This window comes from Astatotilapia calliptera, chromosome 3, assembly GCF_900246225.1.
Source record: "Astatotilapia calliptera chromosome 3, fAstCal1.2, whole genome shotgun sequence".
In the NCBI taxonomy this organism is placed as follows: domain Eukaryota; kingdom Metazoa; phylum Chordata; class Actinopteri; order Cichliformes; family Cichlidae; genus Astatotilapia; species Astatotilapia calliptera.
The window spans coordinates 47,723,992-47,726,737 of record NC_039304.1 but is presented as its reverse complement, the minus strand read 5'-3'; the positions used below and the strand labels follow the sequence as shown (position 1 = coordinate 47,726,737).

At 38.5% G+C, this 2,746-nt stretch overlaps 1 protein-coding gene across 1 annotated transcript in view; it reads left to right on the top strand.

Moving 5' to 3' along the window:
• Positions 1-2,390: 2,390 nt before the first annotated feature.
• Positions 2,391-2,746, top strand: part of LOC113015175 (low affinity immunoglobulin gamma Fc region receptor II-like) — a 7,177-nt gene continuing 6,821 nt past the window's right edge. Inside the window, exon 1 of the mRNA XM_026157118.1 lies at positions 2,391-2,458. Coding sequence (XP_026012903.1) covers positions 2,391-2,458 — 68 coding nt within the window. The remainder of the gene's footprint in view (positions 2,459-2,746) is intronic.

Genomic DNA, 2,746 nt, shown 5'->3' with positions numbered 1-2,746 from the left:
AAAAGAACCTGGATATAAGAAAGCATTTTTCAAAGAAACCTGTAAGTCACTTAAAGTCAAGTTCACTCATAAAATCTGTCCATCATAATAACGTTACAGGCTATGCAAGGGAATACATGCCAACCCTCCCGTTTTTTCTCGGACAATCCCAAATTTCAGTGCCCCTCTTATTACTCTTTCTGGGTTGCAAAATAAACTTTTAAAAAATTTTCAGGCGAGAATGTAGCTGTGCAAACTTCAAATATCTGAACCGGGGAGAACAGCAAACTCCCGGCACATCGTTTTAGGCTTTGGCCCACATCAGTCTAAAATTGTATGTAACCATGAATAACGTGTTACCATGTCCACCAGGAGAGAGACTGGACAGTATAGATGTAAAACAAATATGCCAGCAATTTATCTCAGTTAATGAGAGGAGAAAGCATGTGTTTGGCTCCTTCACATAGTGGACATTGAGTTGTTGTGTGGGACACTGTTGCTGTAACAGTAGTTCATGTTTAGAGTAAAACATACCAGCTCACTGATTTGATCGGGGCAATAGTGTGCATAAAATGTTGCATAATTTTGCTAAGAGATCTTTTACTTTGTGGTAATCTTAGATGAGTAGTTTTATGGACAAAAACCACCAGGTCATTAAGAGTTCCCTTAGTGCTAATGTGTCAGAGATGTTGGTGTAACTGAAGTAATGATGTTAAGTCCTTAAAGTCATATTTAAAAGCATGTAGAATAGCATATGTAGGCAAGTATATTTCTCCTTTTTTTTTAATCAAGAAGCAAAGACGAAAAGGAAAAAAAAAGAAACAGGGCATGGTTCGGTGGTTGAATCATCCGTCCCCACCAATGCCAAAACCAAATCTACGCCCTTGCTTCCCACAGTCCTACTGGACAAGCTGGAGAACTCAGGAGAGGACCATCACCTCACAACATGAATACTGGACTACCTCGCTGACCGACCACAGTATGTGGTCTCCACAGGAAAGGAGGAAAGGGCAGAGCAGTCTGTACCTCCTGTTGAGGCTCAAGTCTCTTGGAGTGTATGGGCAACTACTGAAGACCTTCTATGGTGGCAGACAGACACACACACATCCAATACACCATAATAGCCTTTGCTTAGTGTCCCTTATGTACAATATTACAAGTGCAATTTTTCTGATGCAACATAGTTTTTTTTTATATAGTACTTCATTCCATTTTATATAGTATGCTATTCTATTTTATCTTACTCTATTCTATTGTTTTTCTTCATTTTTGCGGCTCATTACTCTGCACTGTCCACTTTCTGCCGTGACCAAACAAATTTCCCACATGTGGGACTAATAAAGGTTTATCTTATCTCATCTTACCTCTTCTGCAGCTGCAACCACATGTGTTCCTCTCCCTGCTGGTCGTTAGGAAGAATGCACTTTTAATGCATTTCTGAATTAACATCAAATTTCTAAACCCAGAAGCTAAGTCCATCTGTTCTGGATATGTAGTTCATGTGTTTAATAATGCAAAGTATAATGTAATAATGTAATATATGCTTTGTTAATTCCCATAGGGAAATTACTCCTCTGCATTTAACCCATTCACTCAGTGAAGCAGTGGGCAGCCACACATCCAGAGCCAGAGGAGCAGTGTGTAGGGACGGTACCTTGCTCAGGGGTACCTCAGGGTAGCCGTTCAGTGGATTCGAATTTAGTCAATTTATGAATTCCCGTTTAAGAGAAAGATCAACTATTTTAAAAATAAAATGCATTTGAACTCATTATATTTTCAGTTAACAACAACAAGCTAAACTGTATGGCGTTATTTTTGTTCCACTATTCTGAGCGCACGTAAAAAAAAATTTGAGCGCAAGTAAAAAAAGTTTGCAGGTGCAAGTGTTGCTCTTTGAGGAGAAATTTATTTTGAGCGAAGAAAAGTTGAATTTGAGTGAACAAAATTCATTCCTGCGTGCAAAAAATGTATATCAGTGTTTGCTATTATCTACACACACACACACACAATAGCACCCCCTCTCGCTCAGTTTTTGCATTTGCGCTCGCTCGCAATGTGATGCTTGCGCTCTTAACATTTCTGCCCGTGCGCACTCAACTCTTTCTCTAAACCATTATATTTGTGCCACAAAACCAGCCAATCCCAGACTTGGATGCAAAAAAATCTGATTGGCTGTTCTGGTCTCCAATCAGCTCGAAATGATGAAATGCAATATCCCAGAATCCATTTCGTCCACTGCATCAAACGATGCAGGAACACGGAGTGGCGGAGTTTGAAATATTATTCTTTCTGGGTCACAAAATAAACTTTTATGATATTTTCATGCGAGAATGGTGCTGTGTGAACTTCAAATATCTGCTCGATTTATCAAGACATCCCATATTTGCAAAAGTGCTCTAACGTTTTCGGAGATGCCTGACAATACTACCAACACAGCTAAAAACAATGTCGACATGCAGAACTATTCCCAAGACATTAGGTAAATCCTGCAAAAAAAAAACCTGTGTTTAAAACAGATTAAATAGTGACCAAACAAATAAATAAACATGTGTCCAACTTTTACAATTTAAATGCTCTGCAACACTTTTTTTTTGCTGCAGGTAAAATTGACCCCGTGGTTGTGCCGTACACTGAAGTCATCTACACACAAAAATGCAGGAGAAAAGGTTAACACACATACACAGAGACCTTGTTATTAACCTAAAAAAAATAAATAATAATAATAATAATAATAATAGCACCAATTCAAATGTAATCATTGAGTCCC